This window comes from Chelon labrosus (assembly GCF_963514085.1).
Source record: "Chelon labrosus genome assembly, chromosome: 10".
Classification (NCBI taxonomy): domain Eukaryota; kingdom Metazoa; phylum Chordata; class Actinopteri; order Mugiliformes; family Mugilidae; genus Chelon; species Chelon labrosus.
The window spans coordinates 21,128,813-21,154,904 of record NC_140360.1 but is presented as its reverse complement, the minus strand read 5'-3'; the positions used below and the strand labels follow the sequence as shown (position 1 = coordinate 21,154,904).

Genomic DNA, 26,092 nt, shown 5'->3' with positions numbered 1-26,092 from the left:
ACGTCAACGTCGCCGCCATATTGGAACCTGTACCAGTCAATGGCGTGAACTTTATTAAGCATTTTCTACAAAGTGCTATAAGTTAATGCCTCTCATTTACACATTCACACACGAACGGATATATTCAGGAAACCGATATGAACCAAAAACAACGCCTGTAACATTCTGAGTAGTTCATGTTACAAGCATTGTTTTTGGTTTCCTGAATATATACGTTCGTGTGTGAAAGTGTAAATGAGCGGCGACGTTGACGTACGGTCTAGCGCTCAATGAGGCGTCTATGTATGTCTATGGTTTTCACCAACAGGGTAAATAAAGGAGGTTGTGCCGCTTTCTGCCACACGATGTCGCCATTGCGCCCGAGGAGGAGAAGACAGACCGCCACGCCTGTAGGCGGACCAGCACAGTCGTAGCCAGTATCGTCAGACCAGACACTGGATACAGACAACAACAGTGACAGATCAAGACCGCATTTCTGTTTGCAGTCAGCTATGGGTGTAGTCTGAGAAGTGGACACAGTAGCGCACCGCAATATACCTCGAAGTTTTATCCTCATGAAGGAGCTCCGTCCTGGCTGAGTTTGGGAGATGGGAGTACTCAACATTGCAGACCAGGTACGCCGAAAGAAAGCGCTCCGTGTTTGTGCCGTGGCGCAGTCTATTTGCTGGGAAGGACTTGAGCTTGTGCGCAACATACTACGTCTTCGCCGAACGGCTTGTTTTCATTCTCAGCTTATTGGTGGTGCATGGCTATTTAACTGAGTATCCGCATAATTATAACACAATTCCTCGTTATTAGCGATGCTGGGCATTTATATGTTGGTGTGTGCGTTGCTGGTGCTCGGGTCTAGGCCCTGCTCTGGGTCAGGGCCAGCTCAGTAGCAGAATTAGCTAGCAGAAGCCGTTTGGCTAGCTGACGTAAGTAGAGAGGAGCGGGCCTGTAGGCCTCAGCCAATGCTCGGTGTATCTACTGGGTGATAGCAAGAATCACTTCTAGTTACTGACTGTAAACGTATTAAATGCAACATTTAATATTATGATAGTATAATTACCTATCTCACTGAATTGTTAATTGCAGTAACGAGGATTTCACCTGCTCAAATAAACCGTCTGCGTGTGATAGACGTATACCGATCGTTGGTCCGTGTTCAACGTAATTGTCTGCATTAGCAGAGATTTAACCGGTGTTTCTGTGTTGCAGCCTCCTCTGGTCCAGGCCATCTTCAATCGTAATGCTGAAGAAGTTCAACTATTATTGCACAAAAACGAAGATGTCAATGCACTGGTATGTTTGCGCTGGAAATTAGTCACAATGTAAATCGGGTTGAGACCATTTAAAGGGTTAAAGGTAATTTTCCCCTTGGTTGATCATGTCTGTTTGACAGGACCAAGAGCGCCGTTCGCCGCTTCATGCTGCTGCCTGTGTGGGTGATGTCCATATAATGGACCTCCTCATTGAATCAGGTGGGTGAGCTTCATACATTCCTGATACCTGTATCTCTGTTGGGGACATATACTGCACACCGACACACTGCCATCATCAAAAACAGACATGCTTCTTGGTGCACTGTGCAGCTGTATTGCGCTTTTCATCTGCAGCATCCTCATGACCCCTTTAGAATAACTGATGTGCTTCTGTCTTCCAGGTGCCAGTGTAAATGCTAAAGACCATATATGGTTGACCCCATTGCACAGGGCTGCTGCTTCCAGGAATGAAGTAAGCAATAAACTCATCTCCTTTTTCCATTTGATAGAGGCTAATTATTTCTAATTCAGACGACTTCATCTTCTAATTCCATTACGCGTTCACTCACAGTGATTATAGTCCTCATTTTAAATTACGCACCAGAATATTGCACTGATGGAAGGAAATGCAGCCAGCTGCTGATATGATATATGCTTTAAGCCCTGATGATTGCTTCCTTCTCCCCAGAGGGCAGTGGGTCTGCTGCTGAGGCGTGGAGCTGAGGCAAATGCACGAGACAAGTTCTGGCAGACGCCTCTGCATGTGGCTGCTGCCAACCGTGCCACACGCTGTGCAGAGGCCCTGCTAACCCAGCTGAGCAACCTGAACATGGCAGATCGAACTGGCAGGACTGCCCTGCACCATGCAGCTCAGAGTGGGTTCCAGGAGGTGAGACTTGAGTGGTTCAGTTCCACTTTTAAAACCTTCTTAAATAACAACACCGTTCCTCTACAATATACATTTACCAAATTGTCTTACAGATGGTGAAGCTGCTGCTGAACAAAGGGGCCAACCTGAGTGCCATCGATAAGAAGGAGAGACAGCCTATCCATTGTGCTGCTTACTTGGGTGAGCAAGTTTCATTTTCGCCAGTGGTGCACACCACAAGTATTCAGAAAGCTTTGTAAGCTGCTGCTGTTCATGGCAAGGTTTACACAGATGAGTCAGCCTTGCCTCCGGAGTAAACCATGCCTTACTCAAATTGTTTAAATTTCTCTGTTTGTAGTTTTTGCCTTGAATCAGTTGAACTTAGCTGAACTCGGGCTGAAGTAAACGTTTTTTTGTATTTTTGTCTTCCCCTCAGGACATGTGGACATTGTGAAGTTGCTGGTGTCCCGCAGTGCAGACAAGAGCTGCAAGGATAAGCAGGGCTACACGCCTCTTCATGCTGCTGCTGCAAGTGGTCACATTGAAATTGTAAAGTACCTGCTGAGGATGGGGACAGAGGTTAGTGGTTATACATTCTTTTTTTTTACAATGTCCATTTTTAGAGTAGCCCAATTAACCCCTGTTGTCTGTTTTATTAAAGGTCACAGTGTATAGCCAACAGTCTTTCATCTATTCTGTTTTTTTATCTAACTTGTATTTTCACACTGTCTTGCCCTGACACTGTAACACCTACATTTCCCTTTGGGGATCAATAGAGTCTTATCAAAATCTTCTCAAAAGACACTTCCAGGAATCCTCCCATGCTGTAGGAAGAGTCTGATCTTGTCATGTTTGTGTTTTACTGTCAGATTGATGAGCCCAATGGCTTTGGAAACACTGCGCTCCATGTGGCTTGCTACATGGGGCAGGAGGCTGTGGCGACAGAGCTGGTGAACCATGGAGCTAATGTTAACCAGCCCAACAAGTGTGGCTACACCCCTCTGCACCTGGCTGCCGTCTCTACCAACGGTGCCCTCTGTCTGGAGTTGCTGGTCAACAATGGGGCAGATGTCAACCAGCAGGTATGAAATGAGCTTACATTTTTTATGTTGTTTTGTACCAGTTTTAATTCAAAACAATTTGGTGATAAGCGTTTACATTACATTTCAGTATTCCTAAAAGTACGGCTTAATTTTTGTTTAATTAGGCTGTAAGGAAGACAAATGTCATTTAGACATGGTTCTTGAATAATTGTGTGTTGAGGTTGTAGATGTGCCTCTAAGTCTTTAAATCAACAAAGACTATGCACGTCTATTCTTGCCTATAGAAACACTTTTTCAAAGTGTAAATATGCAGAGGTGTAAAATTTATTTTGCACATGCATTTAGCTGTCAGGAGTGACAGCATTGTTGCGTGTGACAACGAATCTACAAGAAAGAGAAATTCCTAATAAACCTAAGGATTCTTATGCTATTGGTCAATCCTCCATTTATAGCCTTAAAATAAAAAAAGGAAGAAACATGGGTCACAATTTGAGAGGTAAAAGTCTGCCTTTTTAGTGAAAATGGGGTCAGCTGAAAGCCAGACCTGTCTCTTCTGACTTGTTTATTTCAAACGCTGCATAAAAAATGTAGAAACCTGCAAATCGTAACCTTTTGATTTTAAATCTCAGTCTCAGTTGTGATTCTGTAGGAGTGATCTATGTTTAAGATGCAACTAAATGATTTTATATTCTATTTACCATCTACAGAGCAAAGAAGGGAAGAGCCCCCTGCACATGGCAGCCATTCACGGACGCTTCACACGCTCTCAGATCCTCATCCAAAATGGTAACGATGACTGTGCTGAATCACTGAGCTGTTAGACTATGTTGGTGCATTTTTTTTTTCTCCTCCTCCAAATGTGTCTTTGATTCACTTCCTTACTTTCCATCAGGTGGGGAAATTGATTGCGTGGATAAGTATGGCAATACTCCCCTCCACGTTGCTGCTAAGTACGGCCATGAACTGCTGATCAGCACTCTTATGACCAACGGAGCAGACACGGCCAGGTACCAAAAAAGCTTTAAGTGGTATTGTTGATCTTATAATAATATAATTATGGTATTACGTCGTAAACACAGCCTCACAGTATAAAGATGCTGTAATGCATTTTGCCCCTTACTGTAATACACTTGAGGTGGAGTCGGTTTTTAATGTTTGGCTCTTGCGTTGTTTGTTTTTGCCTTTTCAGACGTGGGATCCATGGAATGTTCCCCTTGCACTTAGCTGTGCTGTACGGGTTTTCAGACTGTTGTCGCAAGTTACTCTCCTCAGGTTTGTTCCCTGAATCCATACTCTCTGATTTTTCTTAACTGTCTGTGTCTCGTGTGTTTATGCACACTTTTGACTTGGCTCTTACCTCCATCTGTTTCTTCATTCCTCTGCAGGTCAGCTGTACAGTATAGTTTCATCTATGAGTAAAGAGCACGTTCTATCGGCTGGGTTTGACATAAACACCCCTGACAACTTTGGGAGGACCTGTCTACACGCTGCTGCCTCTGGAGGGTGAGCTACAGAATCTGATTTAGCTCTAAAATATTAAAATATTGTCTGTTGCACAATTAATTCATTCTCATGTTCTCGTTCTACAGAAACGTTGAATGTCTGAACTTGCTCTTAAGTAGTGGTACCGACTTGAATAAGAGGGACATAATGGGAAGGTGAGCGCCCTGTCATCTTGGATAGATATCTCTTTTGCAGTGTTTTAACAGCGATTTGATGTCATTTCCTGGATCTCTAATACATTAAGAAACCAAACTGACCATGTCTTTTCTTTCCCCCTCCCTACAGGACTCCGTTGCACTATGCGGCTGCTAATGGGAGGTACCAGTGCACTGTGACCCTGGTGAGCGCTGGCGCTGAGGTCAACGAGCCTGACCAGACAGGCTGTACTCCCCTGCACTACTCTGCCGCATCCCAAGCCTTCAGCAGGTTCAAACATGCTTTCCTCTCCTTCTGTGTTCTCTCTGAAACAGCAGAATTGACACAAGCCAATAATTTCTGTCCAAATCTGGTAAAATGTTGGCTGTTTTTTCAGAACACTGAACACTTGTAATATCTGATAAATGGCGAGGGATTAAAATTCATTTGAAATCATCTCAATCAATTTTCTTTCTGTCCAGGTTTTGGGGTTTCATATAATTTATAATTCAGTTTAAGCAGGAAAAGTTTTCTGAATTGGAGCATCTCTTGTTCTTTTCAGAGTTGATCGTCATTTTTCTGGAAACCATCAGAATGATGAGGATGAGGCGAAGGAGTCATACTTGTGAGTTTTCTGTCTTGTTTTTCCTTTACCTGACGACGACCGAGGCTTAAAATTCAACAACTTGACTAAAATATTCAGCTTAACACCTATTACATAACAGAATGAAATGTTTTTTGTTTCATAACAGCTGCTTGGAGCATCTTTTGGACAATGGGGCAGATCCGTCGATGGTCAACTCAAAGGGTTACAGTGCTGTTCACTATGCAGCTTACCATGGCAACAAACAGAACCTGGAGCTGGTGAGCTGTTTAATATGACGTCACACATGCATCAGTCTCTCATTATTTGTGTGTGTGTGTGTGTGTGTGTGTATATATGTGTATATATCACATGTTCAGTTGTAGGATTAGTTAATGGGATTGTTTGCAAGTTGTGTGTGAAAATTGTTCGGCTGTTTTATTTGGTATAATTATGTTAGAGTGTACTTACTTCTTATCTATATGAATCTACATTGACCGTTGTACTTTGCTTTTAGCTCCTGGAGATGTCCTTCAATGCACTAGGAGACATAGAGAGCAGTATTCCAGTCAGTCCACTACATCTTGCTGTAAGTGTTGCCCGCAGGTTTACTTCTGTTTGTAATCCACCTCTTAACTAAATGCAGAGTTGTCACTCCCTCCCTATTTCCCTTCAGGCTGATAAGGGCCACTGGCAGGCGCTGCGTGTGCTCACAGAGACTGCAGCCTATGTGGACATGCAGGACGCTGCAGGCCGTTCTGTACTCTACCTGGCTGCCCAGAAAGGCTATGTCCGTTGTGTGGAGGTGCTCTTGGCTCAGGGGGCCTCCTGTCTCCTCAATGACAACCGTCTCATGTGGACCCCGATTCATGTTGCAGGTATACTGCTCTCTGCTTTAAGATTTCTGGTTGTTACCACACAACATTGAGTCAATTTCATGTCATAGAGCATATGTATATTTATTTGTAATTGACTTTTTTTGTACTTTGTTTCTTACCAGCTGCCAATGGTCACTCTGACTGCCTGCGCATGATGATTGATTATGGGGAGGAAGGGGATCTTACCAACGTGGCAGACAAATTTGGCCAGTGAGTTTTTTTTCTTTCTTTTTTCAAGGATGGCTTGAAGGTCTTCGTTCTCCATTCAGACAGTTTAATGCCTAAAGCTAATTTGACTTAAAAACGCTTCTTTGTTGTTACTTCAGGACTCCTCTGATGCTCGCTGTTCTGGGCGGTCACACCGACGGTGTCCACTACCTGCTGGAGAAGGGGGCCTTGCCAGATGCCAAGGACAAGAGGGGCAGCACAGCTTTGCACAGAGGGGTAGGCCAGAAACTCTGCATGTGGCTACATTCTTTAGCAGTACCACAAAACCTGAATCACTTGCAAGGTTGAATGTTAGGAATAAAGTTTGCGATACAAAAGTTCACACCTGCAGTAGACAACCTAAATATTTCATCTTCAGTCTCACTTCCAAATACAGCACGTACTTTGTTTGTTCATCAAAAATGCGTCTACAAAATAAGACGACTGTCGATTGTAATTGTTTTTGACTGTTGACTGAAATATCGGAACAAAAAGGACCAGCCACAGAGAGCTGTAAGGTGAAGACCACATGGTTAACCACGTTTGCCGCAGCCACCAGTAACTACAGGTTTTGTCCTATTAACCAGGACTTACATGTTTGAAATTGCTATTTTAAGGGTCAGAGTGAGAGTTTCTAAAGTCATAGGCTTTAACAGATTTCAAACTACAACATCTGGATATGTTAAAGTTAGTTGACATTGCCTTAACCTCTTGCTGGTCTTTGCACAGACGGTGTTGGGCCATGATGACTGTGTGACAACCCTGCTGGAGCACAAAGCTTCTGCATTATGTCGGGACATCCAGGGTAGGACGCCGCTGCACTACGCTGCATCCAGAGGCCACACCGAGATCCTGGCCAGTCTGGTGCAGGCCGCCATGGCAACAGACCCGCAAGATAAATTGCTGGACAACAAACAATACACCCCATTACACTGGGCTGCTTACAAAGGTTTGCTTAGTTTGATCAACTGGAAATGGCTATTTCAACAGCGTAAATGTCGCAATTAATCACTGTAACATCTGTCGTCTGTAAAGCTAAGCCATGTTTGTTTTCAGGGCATGAAGACTGTTTGGAGGTTTTACTTGAATTCAAAACATTTATCCATGAAGAGGGAAACCCTTTCACCCCCCTGCACTGTGCTCTGTGAGTATTAACTTAGCATACACTTGTCTTCTGTTGTCAAAACTATTACTTTTCCTGACATTTAAACTCATTAAGTCTAGATGAAATCATAATTTCATTAACTCTGTTGTTTTGCTTGTAGGATGAATGGCCACAGCGGTGCTGCAGAGAGGTTGCTGGAATCTGCTGGGGTCCACATGATTAACACCAGAGATGCCAAAGGAAGGTGTGTCTGCAGAACAAAAGATCATTATTAGATCATAAAGGAATGACTTTGATTCAGAAAGACAGACTGTCACATTAAGATCCTAAAGAGACAGGGAGGTATAGATTGGAAAGAGATGGACGAAGTGGATGTGAATGTTGACTCTGCAGTTTACGGCGATTACAGTAATTGGGTGACACAGACACCGCTGTTGGATGTCAGATATGTGTGTGAGGACGTTCTGTTTGGACAGAACAACACACTTGCTTAACGCTACGAGTTGATACAGCAATCAGTTGAACTGTCTCTGTCTGTGCCTGAAGGACCCCGCTGCATGCTGCTGCATTTGCTGAGGATGTCGCGGGACTTCAGCTGGTGCTTCGCCATGGGACAGAGATCAATGCAGTGGACAAAAGTGGACGCTCTGCTCTGATGGTAGCTGCTGACAAGGGACACAGCGGCACCGTGGGTAGGTTTACACCAGTTAAACTCGTGGAAATCTTGTAGACTAGTTGTTCTCTTAACAATTTCATAACTTAACAAAAAACTAATAAAAACAAATAAAAAAACTAGAAAGAAATTTGAACTGAAACAGAAAATGAACAGTTGCTCTAGTTTAACATGTAGTTGTTTGTCACACTCTTGTGTTTGTTGTGTGACTGTAATGGTCAGACTGGTCAGTGATCTTTTGTCACATGTAATTAATGTCTTTTTGTTCTCCAGCCATCCTCCTTCACCGGGCCAAGGCCGACCTGACACTGCTGGATGAGAATAGGAACACTGCCCTGCACTTGGCCTGTAGCAAGGTACACATGGGTTATTTACAACATCCTAAAGTCAAAACTCTAGTACAATGCTAATAGGAAAGAACAGTTTGTTCGTTTGTTCGTTGTTTAACCAAAAATGGCACCTGTGTAGAGTGAGTTAAAAAATATTTTCTTGCTCAGTGCTTGATTCTGACCTGTGCATTTCTGACTGTTTTGTTCCTAAGGCCCATGAGATGTGCGCCCTGCTGATTCTGGGCGAGATCCACAGTCCCACTCTCATTAATGCTACCAACAGTGCTCTGCAAATGTGAGAACTCCTATCAAACTAAGTAAATCTGTCTGGTAACTGTGACTTAGAATTAAGTGTGAGTTTTATAGGGCAACAGGCTTGAAATACCGCCTCGGCTATATTTGTCCTAATTTTAATGCAGTGTGAATATTTCCAGTCTTTTCTGGTAATTGTTCAGACTTTCACTTAATTTGGGACAAATTCAACATTTTCTGTTAGTTATACCTGTCCTAGAAATTTCAGCGGTTAAAATGCCTTGTTGTTTTATATCTGGACATTGTTAGCTGTTGGTGAAACTCTGTCTTACTGTCCCCTAGGCCCCTCCATCTTGCAGCACGTAATGGTCTGGCTACGGTGGTGCAGGCACTGCTGAGTAGAGGAGCCACCGTGCTGGCTGTGGATGAGGAAGGTGAGGATTCAGTTGATCCTATCTAGTTATCTAGTTATCTAAATCATGTTAAATGAATGTGACTTAAGTTATGGATGTTCTTTTCTGTTCATGGAATGATTGCTAAAACCTACTATCATTTATTTTTTCCCACTTAAGGACTTTGAGCAAGCTGTAAATGCAATTGACATACAGGCCAGTTCATTAGGTACACTAGTGAAATGCATGCCTTCTAATACAACGGTCTTGTACTAAATCCCCCTTCTTGGCTGTTATAATGTTCAGTTGATCTTGAAATCTTTGTGTCAGAAATGTGGTGATAATTTTGAAGGATCTAGTTTGTGGTACTGTAAAACACCATTGAATAAAACACAAAAGTGTTTCTGTTATGTAGCCTAGCTGTGACAAAACGGGGTGTCAAAAAAACTCAATAGTACTACAAACCACAGCATCAGTTATTTTAAACCATGCTGAAAGACATAACCTTCATGAAGATGAGATTTAGTGCAGGGCTGTTATATTTGCTTTCACTAATGTACCTAATAAACTGGCAAGTGAGTGTATTATCTTATCAACTTGGGGCAGGGAGCATTTGAACAAACTGACGTAGTTAATTAAGCAAACCGAACTTGGTAGTAGTAGTAGCTGGAAAGCCAGTAACAGACTTTGTACTAAGTTTGTTGCAGAGCATGCACAATCATGCTGATAAATGATAGTCATAATAACTCTGAGAGAGACCAACAGCAGTGATGTTTTGGGTCGTAAAACCAAACCAGCATTACTATTATTATTGCCAAGTATTGATTAGAGCAGCTTTAAAATGTTACTCACATGTGATTCATGATTGTACTTTCATTGACCAGGCCACACCCCAGCTCTGGCCTGTGCTCCCAACAAGGATGTGGCTGACTGCCTGGCTCTGATCCTCTCTACCATGAAGCCTTTCCCCCCGCGGGACCCTTCCTCCTGCTCCTGCTCCTCTCCCACAGTCTCCCCCTCCCCGGGTCTCAACTTGCTGAAGCACTGCGGCATCACCGCCGCCTGCGCCCCGCTGCCCAGCAACGGCCTCCACAACGGCTACGTCAAAGACCGTCACGGTGCACCGGTTGGCCTGGATGGGTGTCTGTCTGAGTGAGGTCACATGCCCCCCCTCAGTCAGCTGCTATCACCATCATCACCACCAGGGGGCGACTCCCTTTAACATGGCCCAGAGGACCAGGAGAGCACCCACCCACATGTCTGTTTTCTGTGTATGTATGTGTTTGTGCGTCTGTGTGTGCGTGAGTGTTTGGTCTTCTCTTGAGGTGCAGTCAAACCTAATATGCAATTAGATCCCATTCCTCCATCTCCCAGTAGTGCTTAATACGTAGAGGCGGATTGCTCTACAAGGTCACTCCGATGAAATGTGGCATTCAAAACAAACACTAGCAATCTGGCCATCTCTAAATCATTTAACCCTTTAAAACCATGTTGACATAATTATATAACCAACATCTAAGAGCATGGAAATGTCTGTATCCTCTACTGTTCTCTTCATATCATTCAGTATCAGTCATATCATGTTTAATAAGTTGTGGTGACCTTGTAGAGGAACATACGGCCTTCCCAAAAGAATGATCAAAGAGTTTCTTTCTCTTCTTTTTTTTTTTTTTTTTGATAATTTTTTTCGTTTTGTTTGTTTTTGGGTTTTTTTGTTTTTAATTGTCCGTTAGCCTAGATTTTTATGAAGGAACCACACAAGGGAAAATCTAAATTTTGCTTAAGAGTGCAATGCCTGTGTACTACAGTACAATCTGAAATTAGGAAAAGGGTCACAAAGATGTTAATTCCATAGCGTACTTTAAACGTACGGTCTAGAATTGTTTGGCATTTTAAGATAATTTGGTAACGCTGCTGAATGCATTAGCATGCCTCCTTCCAAAGGAGAGCCATGTTCGGGTCAGCATTGTAACATCGACTTGTTCTTAATGCTGACGTCATTTTTTTAAAGATGCTAAATAAGTGTTTGTTAAGCTAGAATGTTTCTAAGCATATAAGTTATGACCAAAGTTGATCAACACTACTATGGCTATAAATTATTTATTTGAAATGAACTGTACTGTATAGAGAAAGACAATAGATCTTGATATACCTCGTCAACTCGTTTAGCAGCTGCTTCATCTTCACCCAGGGTCCGTAGGCCTAATGTTCTCTTTTTGTAGGACTAGAGAACTACTGTAGGATAGTGACTGACTGAGGCCTTGTATTTCTAGATGAAGGCTTTACTAGTAATATCTGCCAACAACACCTCATCAAAGCATCATATATCTGAGCACATAAATGAACAAGCCATTTCAATTTGTTTCCCATCTCTTTAACAGTGTTTTTTGGAAACGATTTCAGAATTCAAATGGCCTGACCATTGAACGAGAGCGACCGGTTTTTAGGCACTAATGATGTTTTTTGTTCTTTGTGTTTCTGTTGTCGAACCGGCCATCAGCGTTGTGGTTTTAACAAGCTCTCACTAGAGGAGTGTTTCAGAGCTGGTGGACTAGTCTTAAGCATCTAATGGCTTATATCTCAACTTCTCGGTGGTGAACTCTGATCAGTTTGAACAGATAAAGAGTATTGTCTGCTATTTTTATTGGGCAGTTTTCAAGCAATATTTTTCTTTTGGCCTTTTTTTTGTTTTGCGTTATTGAATAGACAATCACTGTCACAAGGGCTTTTGTTTCCCTGGAATGTGTTTGAGTTTTCTTTAGTTTCCTTTTTTTTAATTATTATTATTCTTATTATTTCATGAAAAAAAAAATACCTAAAGACTAAACGAATGGCTCTGTGTGTGCCGGGCATTTTACTGTCAGTGTCAACACAAATGCACTGGATTGCCTTTATGGCATCTCATGAAATGCCTTTTGACCCATGCCTTCCGTAACACATCATTTCAGTTTGATTGCTTAATGGCAGAGTACGACGAGCCCTGAGACTGGTTATGTTTCCAACCATTTGATAGCAACAGCATTGAACCACGGTTGCTCCACAGTATCTAGTGGGGGGAAAAAAATGTTCCCGGCATTATCAATGACCAGGGAGTCGATATCCCTAATAGAATCAAATAGGGCTAAGAGGAAAACGAGAGGGATCTTTGCTTAGGCCAATACCTGTTGTTTAGATTTCAGGAATAGCAGAAATCCAAATATGTGCTTTTCAGTGTTCATTTTGTTGTCTCCTCATCCCGTTTTCTGGTACTAAGCATACTAAAGATGATTGTATCGGACCACTAGAGCTGTTTGTGACTTTTAGATGTTATATCTATGCTATATTATGTTGTTGTATTTTTTTCGAACCATCTGCGGGTGGCTTAATTACACTGAGTCAGATTGTTTTCATTGGCGCGATAGCTTCATATCCACTGGTAATGAAGTGGCACAATTGCACACATTAGTTGACTGGATGAGAGATGAGGACCTAGACTAGGCTGTGTTGTTAAATACCCCTGATAAAAAAGGCTTTTCGCATTATTGTGTTTAACTTGATTTACTAAGAAAAATCCATTTCAGAGCAATGATTTCTATTAGTTAATGATTTGTAGTTGGCATTTCATTCGACCTCCAACTGAAATGAAATGGAACTAATTGGTGAACCCCAGGCTTTGTTCTCTTGATCAGTTTATAGTTTTCATGAGAACTGATACAATATTATATCTGGGGATAGGTACATACTTTTTTGAAATCTCAGGATCTGTGCTCAAGCAGCAAGCAGAATTTATTAATCCAATCAGATCTCCGCAGGATGATTATGTCTACAGTTTTAGTTTTTGATGGGATGCTAGTAATTTAATTCCTTTTTAACCCTAATCCCACAGCACTTAATTAGATAGTCAAGCACGCACTTTAGTACATTCAGGTTCTAAGTGTGCAAAATAGAGCAGATGTAATGTATGTACTTGTGTTTACATGCATGTGTGTTGCTGCTGAATACAGGAAGGAAGGGTTGCAAAAGACGAGCAGAGGCTGCAACAAAATTGTACTCTAACAATGCATTATTTAAAAAGAAAAAAAGTGTCTCTAAGCACTTTGGGACAGTGTCCACTGCCCACTGACTTGCTTGTGTTATCTGAGTCTGGGCGGGCGGCCCAGCAAAGTGACAAGGTTACATTACCCAGCCTATAGTTAACATTACAGACTCTGGCCTATGTCACTTAAAGTTAGTCCAGTGATCCAACAGACACCTCAGGCAGGCTCCTCAAAATACTCTCTACATACTCTCTGCCATCTGTAGGTGCTGTCAGGCCAGCCTGTTCAGGCAGGGATTCTTTTTTTCTCTTGTGATGTCCGTATATGACCAGTAAATGGAGCCATTGCCCCTTGCAACTACACAGGTTGTAACTGAATCCTTTTGTTGTATCACAGTATTCTTATACATGCTTTTTTTATTTGTGTGTACCAGTGATAGCTGAGTGATTGTGCATGGAGCTAGATCACAATTTTGATATAGCAACGATTATACAAATGGAGCATATACAATATATCGGAGTCAGAAAGCAATGAAAGGTCCAATTGTAGCAATAGCGCGTGTGTGTAATAGTGTGCAGCACAAATATTGCACTGCCATCCATTTAGGCCAATTCAGTAAATCATAGCATAAATGCCAATGGAAGATTTAAATGCGGGTTAGATGTCATAATCTTTGGTCACAAATATGGCCTGTTTGCCAAAACGTGTCGAGAGGGGGGGGAGACCTCTTAGTAAAGCAGCAGTGGATTTATGCATATGTTCAAGCAGTTTACAGTCTGACCATCAAATCTGAGCCATGATTTTCTGACTGAAATGAATGTAGGGTCAGTTTAGAGCAGGACAAATTTGCTTTCTCCCGACTTTAAACTGTTGCTCTTCATTTGTCTTGCATAGATACGATTATACAGGTAGCATGTAGTAAAATAATCCTCTACATATTATACAGTATGTGTAGTAGTCTTCCTGCATCAAAGGTCTGGATATGTTTGTTTTTTTTTGTTATTATTTTTAATATTTAGTTTCAGTTTTTTTGCATTATTGGCGTATAGGCCTGCTGTTGCTGAAATATCACCTTTCTTTCTCTATACATATATAATTGTGTAGAGTGTAGCCTACAAGGTAAACAGAGGACAAGAGTTCAGATGAATTTAACATTCACATTCATCCATTCCATTGAGATTGCCTTACAGTACAGTAAAAAACGAGCGGGACAATAAGGTCTACGGTAGATATGATCACACATACTCGTAAATAGCCTATATTTGACAAAAATGCACCTAAGCTACACCCATTTAGTGCCATAGAAACCTTGATTTGCCTTTAGACATGAATCATATTTACTCGGTCAGTAACATATTCAGACGTAGGCAGGATTATTACAGTTTTGTGTTTGGAGCAGCATGTCTTTTAGCAAGTTATACTAGTCAAAGAAAACTATAAATAATTGCATGCGTTGTTAGTACTTAAACAAGTATTCTGTTGTCGTTAGAAGTCAGTTTTATAATTGGACATTTTTGAAAATTATAGTTAGACCCTTTGGTATTGGCAAAGCAATCCCTAGGTTGTATGTTTAACAAGACGGTTTATAATGTGTGTGTTACCAGGAAAAAAAAACAAAAAAAAACTACAAGAACAGGTTTTTGATGTCCAAAACAAATATTCAGTATAGAATTGATGTCTTACTTGAAGTAAATAGCAAATATCAATTCAACTCTCTGATCCACTGTTGAGCCTTTTGCCTTAAAAGCTGAAAAAGTAAATGACACCTGGCAGTAAGTCGCATCACCTGTAGAGTTATGCTACTTGGTTGGATTGCTTAAACAAATTGGCTAATTTTTGTTCTTAGAGACATCTGTGGGTGTCAAGAAGCACACTAATAATCTGAGGTAGCACATAGCTCAAGGTTGCCATGGTGCAGAGATTGTCGGGACAGGTTGGGATTTCGCCATATTTTCCACTGTGAATGAATGAATTCAGAATTCACTTGTAAACAATCAACTCTGGCGTCCCTGTTATCCAGAGCCAAATGACACTGGGGATTAAGGAAGTGGTGTACCTCAAATAATAATAATTAAAAAAAAAAAAGGATTCAGACAGAAAAGTAGATTCTTATGAAAAATGCTTGTACAGCTATGCTAACAAAGAGTTAAAATCTTGTGATCCATCTCGTCGTGGGTAGTGTAATTCTGCTTAAACCAGCCTACGCGGAAATGTTTGATTAGTGTCGGCAGATGTCTCATGTTTTCTACCTTACAAAGGGAGCAGCCAACTGCACCTTGTACTTTTTATTGGACCTGCAGTTTTACCTCATCAGTGATCTTTTGTGTGACGATGCTGACATTGATCCTCTGTGATTTCTTCTTGTTTTTCCTGAGGCCAGTCGTATAGATTTTGCTCTTGTGGTGAGTGTGTGTGTGTGTGTGTGTGTGTGTGTGTGTGTGTGTGACTTTTCAACATATGCATGTCAAACCTAAACATGCACAAGCCCTTTTTTTTTTTTTTTTTTTTTAAAAAAAGAACCGAAAGGCATAGTGACCATGTTTCACCACCTTCTTTTCATTCAGATGAGTGTTATCTGGTGCACGTCATTTAGAGTGAAGAGTACAGTCTAATTTAAGGTGGGGAATGAAGGTAGCTATAAAACTTTACCTCTGCAAGTCAAAACAATACAATTTCACTCTATGACTAATGCCAGTTTGACCGCCTTCCCTGCTTGAACACTTGGTTATTAATTTCCCCCCACCAATAGGACCTGTGTAATATCGAGCACAGTGGTGGCATGGTGCCTTTTATTTGTTACTACCGAAAGGTACGGTCTTCCATTTGTATTTCCCAGAAGCCTTATAATGGGAAAAAGGAAATTACACTGAACATACACGACCACAGTAGATAGGCCATACTCACTCTGAGCATTCTTATTTCAATCCTGTGTGATCTGAGTTAAAACAAAAAAAAGCCTAAGTATCTCCTTCTGCATCCGTCTGGATTTCTGTGTATTTCCAGGGACTGAGTGCGCCCTTAGGGTGGCAGAATAAATTGCACATTACGGATGCGATTTTGGGCACATCAAACATTGAATGGATGGGGATCAGTAGTACGAAAGCACAAATCCAAAGAAGGCACCTCGGGGCTCAGTTGGCTCGCAACAATAAGAAGCAAAGGAGCCTGTCGACCAAATTTAGGCAAAAGATGTGAGGAAAAACAACCAACTCTCGAGTGCAGAAAACATGAGGCTTGATTGTCAGTAACACATAAACTGTAGAAAGACCATTGTCTGGAATTTCAGAGCTTCTTCTGATTGTTCTTCTCAACTCTTGGGTGTTTATTGACGATGAGTGTCTTTACAGTGCAAACCAAGTTGTGAAATGATGCGGTACCTGCATTCAACATCAAATTTAGGTAAACTGTTTGTTGTGACTGTGTTGCAAATTGATTGTGGAGATAGTTTTGTGTTATTTAGGGTAGATTGACCACAAGTAGGGTTGCAGTAGTAGCTGTGTGCAGTGTTAATAACAGTGTGATCATATATTATAGAAGTGACGTAACATTTGTTGTCTTACTACGACATTAAGGCATGAATCATCTTCTGTCGAGCTGACCTCGTTAGAAATAGACAAAAGATAAAAGTGCAATAACCTTTTGTTTATCATTGCTTCCTCGGTTGGGAAAAAATATATATATTATTTGATATGCCCTTCTTGTTAACACCAAAAGTCACTCATCTGTAGCAAATGAAGGATTTCAAGCAGTCCTCTTGTTTGTGTTCAGAGAGGTGGCGTTTGATATTGGAGTGTGTGATATTCCATTCTTAAAACTGTGATCAATATCCTACTTTAAAAGCTGCCTGCTCATACAAAGGACCGTGCACAAGTTGACTGATAGATTTGAGTAGCTGCATTTTTTTTTTTCTATTTTCTTTTATTGGTTGGACTTTGATGGTATTGTAGTTTGGACTTCTGGTTTATAGCCGGTAGACACGTTCATTTGCATGTGTAGATGTGTATATGCATCCTCTCTTCCTTGTTGAATGAAATGTTTTCTCAAAAATATTTAGACCTGCTGTCAGTGACGTATGCGGATAAAAGGAAATATGAAATGCCTTATATTTGTTTTCAATGTTAAGCATTAAGGGTTCTTACGTGTCCCTCCCTTTTCAGCGTGTAGCCTAAAGCTTGTACAGATAAGAAACTCATGAGATTTATATCTACTGTATAGCCTGTGTGTTTTCAGAATTTGTTACTTGGAGGTCCTGTGATTGTGGTTTTAGAAAAACATTCCCCTTGAAAGTGCCGTTTGTTTTCACCAGCAGAAGATGCGTCTTGGGGGGGGAAATGTATTTACACGAAGGAAAGCAAACGTTCAGAACACTTTCCAGTGTTTACTGTTGAACTGAATGACACAAAGTATTTGTGCAGGTGAAATAAGGCAGCAGTCTTCTGATGGAGCACCTTATCGACTTGCTCTTTTCTGTGAGCCCTCAATGGAAGTAGTTTCTCACCAAGCGTGATTACTCTAAAGCAGAGCCATATCAGAGAATTTGCCCATTAGGAGCCCCCTTGAATGTGCTATTAGGAATAGCCTACTGTAGGAAAGGATGTATACTGCATGTTCTGTGACTTTTTTAAGTAGTGGGTAGTCCCTTTCATGTTTTTATGTTTAGTCCGCTTCACTGTAGATGTCGCCACCTCATTGCAACTCACAAGCTATTAACAATCCTCTCACAACTGGACTTAAAGCAGGCATCGATCTGCTGCTGAGGCAGCCTTAACTCTTTGCCAATTTAAAGAAGAAAAAAAAGAGATGATAGATAATGGGATTGCCTGTTTTTATTTTGAGTGGCTTATCTGGGGAAATACAAAGGAGCCCTTATCATGAGTGGAAGGACTCAGAATCAGGGCATGTGATGAGTTACAATCAAAAAAAAGTTTCACAGTGCACCTTCACAAAAAGAAAAAAAAAAGTTGGCTCGTCCACCCGACATTCCAAAGCTGAGTTAATTTTCCATAGTCCTGTCCCTCTGATTGAGGAAATCTGTTTTTTTTTTTATTATTTTTTTTTTTTGCTTGGCTGGTGAGTGAAGTGGGCATGTGTTTCAATGACAGGGTTTCCCTATTTAGCCTAACGCTGATTACCTCATTTACAAATCTGCAAATATACTATTCTACTGTGTGTAAAGGAGTCAATGCCATCACCAGCAGCGTGGTCTCGAGACCTGTGATGACAACAGGACCAATGAAGTTTCTCTGTTGAAATTAGCCAATTTTGAAAATCTGGAAATATAGGGTTAAGACACGGTTCAAATTATTAATGTTATTTTTTTTTAAGCAAGGTCAGATTGGCCTCTAAGATTTCTTCAGTTGGTAAATCACAGCAGCTGCTACCCCAGTCAGCATCAGGAGCTATCAGGAAAGCTGCAGTTTCAAAACAGTACTTAACATTATTTTACAAAGCAAAACTGAAAATGTAATGTTACAGTTGTTACAAACCGCTCCTCAAACATCGACTGGAATAGCAACTGCTGCCGCTACCATGGTTCAAGGAGCCTGGCGTATAACACGATTATTTACGTGAACGATCATGTTAGCATCACTTGCTGTTTTTTCAGTAGCATTTCTCCTACCTCCTTGTTTTGCAGCCTTGAGTATTGTTTGTCTCTCCACCTGTTCTGACTTTAAAAAAAAAAAAAGGAAAAAAAAGTCTATTCACAGTGCGGGATTACAGATTTATCCTAAGCAATGGTAGTTATACATAAAGTGTGCTTGGTTGTGCTGTATGTGTATATGTCTATTTGACGTTGGAAAAAAAAAAATATTTATGAGAAGCATTTATACGACAAAATACCACTGGAATGTGAAGCCAGACAATGTTATGATGCAGATTATGATGATAGTCTATCCCCTTTAACATTCAGTGGCGAATGGTCAGAGGAATCTTCTTTTAGATAAATAACCATGCATTGGCTTTATTTTTTAACACCACATTTATTTCCTCATGCGTATACTTCCCTGTCTAGCCCTATGGTGTACAATATTTCAACGTTTACAGCTTCATTCTGGGTCAGCCATTGATCACCACGCCGTTTCAACAATATCACAGGTTGTCACATGGAAGATAGTAGGGTGGATTTGTAATTCAGTACGAGGGTGAGTTTGAGCCCCTCGAGCCGTATGCCTTTGAATCCATCTGTCCACTCTGAACCAAATTCTGCTACATCAGGCGTCTCGTCTCTCTCTCTCCACACTGCCCTGACATTTTACATTCAGTTAGACTACAAGGGGTACAGGACAAGGTGAAAGGTTTGAGGTTTTCTGACCAGGGCCCCGCAACCACCCACTCACGCCCCTCACCCACCCATGCCTACTCCCAAGTCAGGACCAGCTCCCTCTCCCCACCCCACCCAGTCACCTAATGTCTCACCTAAACCTCAAGCCATTCATTTTTCTGTTTTGTTTTTTCGACAATGCAATCCTGAAAGCACTTTGCCTTGTTATTCCTTTGTGTGAACATGTGAATGATAATTTGTTACAGAAATGTTAAATATGTAAAAGATCATTCACTGTTTTGGAAAAACCTGCATCTGTCTTTCTGACGTTAAAAGAAAAAAAAAAACAATTTAGTGACATTAAACCTGAATCTATTTTATAAAATGTTTGCTGCAGCCAATTGGTCTTGTCATTCAGTATTGTGGCTTAGGGTTGTTTGTGTTCAATAAAGTGCTATTGCTAAATATTTCTTGAGTCTTGAATTGTTTTTGATTGATGATTGACATTGCGGGTGTTACATTCACATATTTTTTTTCATGTATACCTAGATAGCCTGAAACTTTAATACAGTAAAACTTAAGATGGTATCTGTGGTCATAACAACTGAAACCTCGTCTTGCACTGACGTGTTTATCTAGTCTCAAATGATTAAGTTGATTGAAGTAAATAATGTGATTTACTCAACCCTTACTTCTGATTTAATCGGCAGGATCACAAATTAAAAGTAGTATTGACTGTCAAAATTGTTGCGTTATATACTGAAGCAGCATAAAGACGGAACAGTGCGAACACGTAGGTAAATATTGAAGTAACCAGCCGTACTTAAACTGCTAACACCACCACTGCCTGGAGCTGGAATTTACCTTAAACACAGACACGTAGGTAATTAAGATGACTTGGTGGGCCAACAGTGGCATTTGTCAGTAGTGGAACATGCAGTCACACCTGCAGCGAGTGTTTACTCATGTTTTCATTGTGTTCCTCCTGTTAAACTCTGTCGTCACACTCCACATGGAGTGCCTTTTCTCTCTGCATGCTGGCATCAGTTTGTTTTCTTCCCGTTTACCTCCTGTCACCGACAGAGCGATGCAACTGTCTCATGCCAGAGACAGAGACCTGATGAAATCAATGACACAAATATTTAAAAATTCCTTGGTCTACAAATAAGGAAATGGTACATAACTAGGAAAAATATTCCAACATTTCAATCATTTGACAATGATTTTTTTTTTTTTGCTATGAACAGTCAAGTTATTTTAGTGGTATTAATTATAAACATCTTAGTATTTTTTTAAATCACAATTTAGCTCGAAATAGTTCAGATAGACTGATAGATTTTTCACGGACCAATCAAAAGCTGTACCCGAGTCGGCTATTACGTCACGACGTCTCCACACGCCTGCGTATTGAGGACGCAAAAGTGTAGGATGTAGCACAGGACGTGGCTAGCAAGCTGCTAGTTACTGTAGGACGTCCGAAATCACATAGAAATCGTTATAAGGGTCACTTGTACTACATACCCAAGTAAGTATACCAGTCGGTAATAATATTTTCATCCGATGTGACTGAGTGTAAACAGCTATTTCCCGGTGTATTTAGCCCAGACTGAGCTCTGTCTGGTTAGCTCGATAGCTAATATCCAGAGGAAACCAACGGCATCGTAGTTGCTAACAGGGATAGCTAGTTAGCAGGCATTGGCTACATATCATTCGTGACTAGCAAGCTATGCTGATATTCGACCTCAGACAGTGGGATGTTTATTCACGATCGCACCAGTTCCACTCATCGTGAATCCCATTGCATAGCGATTTTGTGTCATGTCAACGGCGAAATAACATGCACTTTATAAATGCTAACGTTAGCATTGATGCTGAGCTAGCTTGTATCTATTGCATGCTGAGAGCGATGGGAGAAAAAAGATCTGTAAATCGCCTCCAGACCGGTGTGTGCTCTTTTCACTGAAATTAGATCAGCCACAAGTCAGATGAGGTAAAGGCATCTTCTCATTAGATGTTAGAAATGCAATTTCACATTTCTAGGATAAACATTAGAAAACACACAACTTAGGATCAAGGGCATTGCTTTTGTATTAAATTGGGCTGTGGGCTCAAGTTCTTGACATATAATGTCTTTATATCTTTCAGTAGTCTAATGACAAGACAGAAGGTGTGTGCTAGCTAACGTTGTTTTGCTTTTTTATTCTTTATTCTGGTGAAGAGCACATTTTGTCAAATAAGGCCATGTTTAAAGCTCCCGGCTATTTAAATGTGTCTCCACATAAGCATTGATGTATTTCAAGTGTGTGATATGATTACATTGCATTACTGAGGTCAATCTAAAAACACAGTAGTCACAAACTGTGATGAATATTATTAGTAACTGTTTTATTTTTCCTTTGCAGGTTGCGTTTGTGTCTCTTTCCACAGACAGTTTTTTTTTGTGCCAGATGTGACGCATCAGCAATACACCAAGCTGAATGGAAGAATTTAAAGCCTTTTGTGAGTGAGGTAGGCTTAAAATATTTCTGTATTTTGGGCCATGCAAAGGATTTAGTCATCCGTAATATGATAATCTGTGGAAAAAAGTGCACAACACCTTTATATAGTTTTGTTAGTGTAACTATCAAATCTTTGTGCTTTGAAACTTTTTTTCTCTGTGTGTTGCTCAGGAGGTTGTGGGTAACGTACCATGGGGTACGACGTTACGAGGTTCCAAGGGGAGGTGGATGAAGACTTGCTTTGCCCAATATGTAGTGGAGTGCTAGAAGAACCCGTGCAGGCAAGTACTTGGTTAAAGGATCAGCCATCAGTAATTGTATCCGTGTTTTTTTCCCCCCAGTTTCTCATTTTTTGGGGTTGCGTGTTTTTGTTTCCATCTCAGGCTCCGCACTGTGAACATGCCTTCTGCAATGCATGCATAACACAGTGGTTCGCCCAGCAGCAGATTTGTCCTGTTGACCGCACAGTCGTGACGCTAGCTCACCTCCGGCCTGTGCCCCGCATCATGCGCAACATGCTATCCAAACTTCAGATCAGTTGTGACAATGCAGGCTTTGGCTGCACGGCCACGCTGCGGTTGGACCAGCTACAGTCACACCTCAAGGACTGTGAGCATAACCCCAAAAGGCCCGTCAACTGTGAGGAGGGATGTGGGTAAGTGCCTTTCATGCAGTACCACAACCTCACAAGAATCGGATGACAAGTCTAGAAAAACAGAACACAAGGCAAGGGAGTGATTTGCATAAATTGTTTGTGCTGTAAAATATTATAAACATATGACCTGTAAAAAATAAATATTCGTTTCTTTTTTCTTCCTTGTTGTCCTGTTTCTCCCACTCTTGCAGGCTGGAAATGCCCAAAGATGAGCTGCCCAACCATAATTGTATTAAACACTTGCGGAGTGTCGTCCAGCAACAACAGACTAAGATTTCAGAGCTGGAGAAAACTGTGGCAGAACATAAGCATCAGTTGGGGGAACAAGTAAGACCGCTCTGCTAGTTCATTAGTACCGTCTTGTTCCTCTTCCTGCTCTCCTCCCTTCTTTCTCTTTTTTTGTCTCTAACCGTCCAGCCTCAAGCAGATGGGTCCCCCCATATGAGCTGGGTTCTGCTCATGGTTTCTTCCTGTTAAAAGGGAGTTTTACCTTGCTATCATCGCCTTAGTGCTTGCTCTAGAGGTTTCAGGCTTTGTGTTCTGTAAAGTGACTTCAAACATTTTTTTTATTAATGCTATACATCAGTGCTATATAGACAACAATGAATTGAACTGACCACAAACTAATTCTTGACTCTTGTCCTGACACATTTACAGACGTCTGTCTAAACCAGCGTATTTCTTTTTCATCACAATCACATTGCTTCTTACTGAATACATGGTGTAATACACTCTCAGACTAGTTCCAATTTAGCTTTGAAAGAAATGGTGCGATTTGTCACTGACTACAGTGCTTCTACTTTCCAGAAACGGGACATTCAGCTGCTAAAAGCCTACATGAGAGCAATCCGCAGTGCAAACCCCAACCTGCAAAACCTTGAGGAAAGCATAGAGTACAATGAGATCTTGGAGTAAGTGAAGTTTCTTCTTCTGTCCCACTCGGCATTCTAAAAACCACCTCGTTCCTAATTTCTTTTGTGATTTTTACCCTTATCTTCAGGTGGGTGAACTCCATGCAGCCCGCCAGAGTAACACGCTGGGGTGGCATGATCTCCACTCCCGACGCTGTGCTCCAGGCAGTCATCAAACGCTCCCTCATCGACAGCGGCTGTCCTCTCTCAATTGTGAACGACCTGATTGAGAACGCCCACGAGCGAAACTGGCCACAGGGACTGGCCACTCTCGAGACACGGCAGATGAACAGGCGCTACTATGAGAACTACGTTGCCAAGCGTATCCCTGGCAAGCAGGCAGTGGTAGTGATGGCCTGTGAGAATCAGCATATGGGGGAGGATATGATCCTGGAGCCCGGCCTGGTTATGATCTTTGCGCACGGAGTGGAGGAGATCTTATAACTGTACAGGTTGCTGAGCTGATCCAGAAGCAAGTGGGGACATTTTGCTTGGGGGTTTGCTGTAATAAGTAGGTTCTTCCTCTTTAGAGCGAAGCCTTCTGAATAAATCTGGCTTATTTAAAAGATTATCTTAGGCTCACTCCTAAGCTTGATACCTATGCCTTAAAGTAAGGACAAATACTTTATGAACCTGGCAAATATAAACTTAATCTGACTGATATCTAAGATAAAAGGTGAGATGTGATGTTTACAAGGTTTATATTTAGTGCATTATATGATCTGATTGTTCTGCTCCATGTCCTAATGTAGTAATAAGCTTGAACCCCCATTTAATGTCCTCGGTTGTATAAATGCTTGTAAATACAAATACTATATTGAATTATAAATGGTATACTCCTCACTGTAATTAGATTGTGATCTCTGTTTATCTTGGTTCTATTTAGTCAGCCTGTGTTACCGTCTGCAGGGATGTCAACTCTGAAGATTTTTCACCTGCTTGTTTTAGTGTTTAGTTTCCTGTGAATATTTCACAAAACTTTGTGCTTCTCAGTTTAGATTGTTCAAGCCTTCTGTGCCATTTGTTTTTATTTATTGTGTTGCCTTTTACACAAACATGCTTGAAGATGTTGAAGATGTATGGAAATCTGCCTTTTGAAGTTTATTGCAGGAAGGAGAAATGATTTTGCGTTTTTTTTTTTTTTTTGTCGCCTCAGTTGTACATATATATATATAGTCTGTATGTTGGGTCCAGTTGAAGTGTTAAATTTGAAGTTTAACATTTGGGATTTAACGATGTATAATGAATTTTATTTGACAAATCTTAATGGTTCACTTGAAATGCTAGGTGACCCATAAGTAATTTTCTGATAATTGAAAAATAGACAATGATCTTTTTATTCTTCACATTGAGCAAACTTCTTTTCACTGACATACCACTAAAACACGGCTTGGAGATTGTACAAATGTTTGCAAAGTCACACTTAAGGCTTTTACCATTAGTCTCTTACTGCTGGTGTAAGACAAACAAGACTTCAGCTGACAGGATAGTAGCCCACACAAGTGGATTGTGCCCTTTACTATTTTCCTTGTTAATGTTTTCATTTGTTTTGTGTCTGTTATGTACCGTGTTGTACAGACAAGAAGGTAATAAAATATCAAACTTCATCCTGAATTAATGTTTTCTTCGTTGGGATGTCCCAATTTTATATTTAGCATCTTAGTATCTAAAAGACGTGCAGTTCCTTGTTTAACCGCAAGATGTCGTCAAACATCTGTGGGGAGTTACATTTCTTAAGGACACGTTGGGTGAATAATAATCGTGAAGATTTCAATAAAGAGAAAATGACTGCTGCTTTTCTGAAATCAGAGCACTGGGGAAATGTGGGCTGGGAAGTGGTGTTGATCCGGTTAATGCAGACAAAGAGGAAAGTTTAACCGCACAATTCAGACAGAGAAAGGTCTGACTACTCTGACCTGACTCATTCTCCTTTTCTCTGTCTAGCCCAGACACCCACATGTTTTCCATGTGTGTTATCCTCTCCTGCAAGCCTCATCCTCATTGTGGAACCTAATCCGTCACCATTGTGGTCAGTGGAATGTGAAATCATGTGATTGACCAAATACTGTGGCTCCATTATTGTCTAACCATGCCATTATGTGATGTGGTTGCTGTGCAGTGTATAGCAGCCCTGATTATTTTCTAATATGTTACATGCACTTCAGAATGTATTTAAACACAGAAATCACCTAAGTATGTCTACAAGATTCATTTAATTGCACAGTAAACACACCTTGTGCACTGTGATGGATTAAATATTAACAACTTTTAAGTACCAAGATTACAGTGGAAAAGTGTGCGTATGTTTATTAGTGAAACCATAAATGCAGAATAATACGGTTGTTCTACTTTGATGAATGTTGACGGGTTAATGTGTAAGGACTTTATGTGTTTTATATACTTTTATATAGCGCAACTTGTTAACTTCTTATCTTCGCAAAATGTTTGATTCTGGCCGTTAAATTCCTCCTCAAACAAATAGTCTCCATCGAGTTTTTTTTTCTTTTTTTTTTTCATCCTCCTATATCAATGCGCAAT

General features: G+C 40.9%; 2 protein-coding genes across 3 annotated transcripts; both read left to right on the top strand.

Moving 5' to 3' along the window:
• The first annotated feature begins 210 nt into the window (after positions 1 to 210).
• ankrd52a (ankyrin repeat domain 52a) lies at positions 211 to 13,590 on the top strand. Its single transcript, XM_084552956.1, has 28 exons — positions 211 to 614; positions 1,201 to 1,284; positions 1,385 to 1,463; positions 1,646 to 1,716; positions 1,933 to 2,133; positions 2,226 to 2,313; positions 2,549 to 2,691; positions 2,982 to 3,194; positions 3,863 to 3,941; positions 4,048 to 4,162; positions 4,345 to 4,427; positions 4,541 to 4,658; positions 4,745 to 4,813; positions 4,944 to 5,084; positions 5,356 to 5,418; positions 5,546 to 5,657; positions 5,894 to 5,965; positions 6,053 to 6,254; positions 6,377 to 6,464; positions 6,581 to 6,698; positions 7,191 to 7,410; positions 7,518 to 7,605; positions 7,727 to 7,810; positions 8,113 to 8,258; positions 8,513 to 8,595; positions 8,781 to 8,863; positions 9,163 to 9,254; positions 10,097 to 13,590. The coding sequence occupies exons 1-28, from the start codon at positions 588 to 590 to the stop codon at positions 10,366 to 10,368; spliced, it is 3,234 nt and encodes a 1,077-aa protein (XP_084409082.1). The 5' UTR covers positions 211 to 587; the 3' UTR covers positions 10,369 to 13,590.
• A 7,256-nt stretch (positions 13,591 to 20,846) lies between these two features.
• rnf41 (ring finger protein 41) lies at positions 20,847 to 25,161 on the top strand. 2 transcript variants are annotated; one of them, XM_084554110.1, is made up of 7 exons: positions 20,847 to 21,015; positions 21,893 to 21,989; positions 22,160 to 22,269; positions 22,372 to 22,643; positions 22,835 to 22,970; positions 23,451 to 23,554; positions 23,644 to 25,161. In XM_084554110.1, exons 3-7 carry the CDS (start codon positions 22,180 to 22,182, stop codon positions 23,996 to 23,998), a joined length of 957 nt encoding a protein of 318 aa, XP_084410236.1. In that variant the 5' UTR covers positions 20,847 to 21,015; positions 21,893 to 21,989; positions 22,160 to 22,179; the 3' UTR covers positions 23,999 to 25,161. The 2 variants fall into 2 exon arrangements, with proteins under 2 accessions (XP_084410236.1, XP_084410235.1); XM_084554109.1 differs by having other exon boundaries at positions 21,893 to 21,998.
• Positions 25,162 to 26,092: the final 931 nt, after the last annotated feature.